This window comes from Scylla paramamosain, chromosome 8 (assembly GCF_035594125.1).
Source record: "Scylla paramamosain isolate STU-SP2022 chromosome 8, ASM3559412v1, whole genome shotgun sequence".
Lineage (NCBI taxonomy): Eukaryota > Metazoa > Arthropoda > Malacostraca > Decapoda > Portunidae > Scylla > Scylla paramamosain.
The window spans coordinates 30,007,040-30,009,539 of NC_087158.1; the positions used below are offsets into that span (position 1 = coordinate 30,007,040).

Genomic DNA, 2,500 nt, shown 5'->3' on the forward strand with positions numbered 1-2,500 from the left:
CGCCCCTGCCCCGCGCCGCCCTTCCTGCAGGTGTTGCTCCCAGCCGCCCCGCCAGCCTTCGAGATGACTATCATGAGGGAAGAGGACCTCGAAATTGCCATCAAGGTGAGTTCCTCCTGAAGGCGATGCGGGGGACGTGGCGCAGTGGTGAAGCTGTTGAATAAAAAGATGAAGGAGAGAGAGAGAGAGAGAGAGAGAGAGAGAGAGAGAGAGAGAGAGAGAGAGAGAGAGAGAGAGAGAGAGAGAGAGAGAGAGAGAGAGAGAGAGAGAGAGAGAGTACTTTTTTTCTACGTACATGAAATCAGATCAAATTGCACATTACGATCTCCACAGGTAGACAAAAGGGCAATCTGATGTAAGAGGTATAAAAAATAGATTAAAAAAAAGTACAAAGATTGCCAGAAGACGGACGTGATGCAGACGAAGTAAAAACAAAAGAACAAAAGAAACTGACGAAATAATAATTGAACGAGACGATGTTAATCCTCTGCCTGAAGGAAGAGGAGGAAGAGGAGGAGGAGGAGGAGGAGGAGGAGGAGGAGTAGGAGGAGGAGGAGGAGGAAGAGGAGAAGGAGGAGTGGAAAAAATAACGAGTCTTCTGGGACCAATGATTGTTTTTTTTCTTTTTTCTTTTCTTTTTCCTTTTTTTTTTTTTTTTTCCTGTTAGCTTCTTTTTCAGCTTTCGTCAGACCAGACTAGTGTTGCAAGCGTTGAGCCGAGACACTTTCACTGCACAACGTCATTATTGATGTGTTCTGCCTTGGCACTTCTGCTCTTCCTCCTCTTCCTCTTCCTCCTCCTCCTCCTCCTCCTCCTCCTCCTCCTCCTCCTCCTCCTCCTCCTCCTCCTCCTCCTCCTCCTCCTCCTCCTCCTCTTCTTGTTGATTTTGTGGGTTTGTTTTTATGGTTGTCAGGTTTGATCTTGTTTTTGGTAAGACTGCTAGTTCAACCTCCGAATTTATTACTCTTTGTTTGTGTTCCCATTAAGAGGTCATTCTAGTTTGCTGTTGCTGTCGCTGTTGCTGTTGGTGCTGCTGCTGCTGGTGTTGTTGTTGTTGTTGTTGTTGTTGTTGTTGTTGTTGTTGTTGTTGTTGTTATTGTTGTTGTAAATACACCTCTTCACTTTATTCTCATTCACTTCTTTCCTCTTATCTCAGAATTCGGTTTGCTATCACGAACAACACCAAAGTTTAGAAGACAATATATGTATATATATATATATATATATATATATATATATATATATATATATATATATATATATATATATATATATATATATATATATATATATATATATATATATATAAAAATCCTAAAAATGTTTGCCAAAAATACAGCAACACACGATACGTTTTCTGCATTAACATTCTATTGGACAATACGACACACAACACTTGCAACACTCGTCTTGTCTTTTTTGTTTTGTTTTTCCTCGTCACTCCTTTTCCATTATTTCAAGGACCACATTCCTCAAATGAAATGAAGGAAAATTGTAGTAGTAACACACACACACACACACACACACACACACACACACACACACACACACACACACACACACACACACACACACACACACACACACACACACACACACACACACACACACACACACACACACACACACAACGCAGTGGAAGCAATAATAAAAATGTGTACTAACCTAAAACCCAAATTCAGAATCTTGGAAATGCTATCGCTGTTGTAATTCAAGCAGTGTAGTTTTACGTCTCATTTCAGTGGATTTATTTTCTCGTATTCATCGCTTAGAAACAAATCGATTAGCTTCTTTTCCTTTGTTTTCCCTTTTTATTTTTTCCCTTTTGGTGATTTAGTATCTGTTTGCGTCATGTTGCCTCACCACTCCCACCATTCTCCTCACACCCCGAGGCGCGAGTGTGTGATGTAGTAATGTATTGGATTAAACCCTTTCTCTTCCTCCATTCCCGAAGCAGGCTATTGACTACACCGCTAGAGTGAAGAATGGTCCCCGCTCTCCTTCTTGGATATAGATCATTGTTCTGTGGGGGTATTTTGTTTCGATTGGTTTCTATGTCAGTTCCACCCCCAAAGACTCCTCCGTGAAACTTCCATCAAGAATACTGAAGAAACAATTGTCGTATTATCATTGACAGTCGAGGTTGCAACGCTTCAGCTTTTCCTGGTACACTCGGGGTCAGAAATCGAGTCGCCTTCTATACTCTCTTCTAATTGCGTTTTGTGTTTCCCATCAGCCTTAATTCCTCTTATCTGCGAACATTTATCTTGCAAAACGTAAGTAAGTGTCGTATTGTCATTGGCAGCTCTTCCTGGTACAGCCGGGGTCAGAAATCGGGTAGATTTCAATACTCCTTCCGGTTGTGCTTCGTGTTTCCTCTCACTCTTAATTCCTCAGATCAAAATCCACAATAATGAAGAAACAAGCGTCATATGTCACTGGTAGCTGAAGTTTGAACTCTTCAGCTCTTCCTGGTACACTCTGGGTCAGAAACTGAGTA

General features: G+C 41.5%; 1 protein-coding gene across 1 annotated transcript in view; it reads left to right on the forward strand.

The window, feature by feature from the left end:
- LOC135103140 (ras-related protein Rab-23-like) overlaps positions 1–2,500 on the forward strand; it is an 81,413-nt gene that overhangs the window by 49,870 nt on the left and 29,043 nt on the right. Inside the window, exon 2 of the mRNA XM_064009205.1 lies at positions 1–105. This exon is cut by the window's left edge and continues 167 nt beyond it. Coding sequence (XP_063865275.1) covers positions 64–105 — 42 coding nt within the window. The 5' untranslated portion in view covers positions 1–63. The remainder of the gene's footprint in view (positions 106–2,500) is intronic.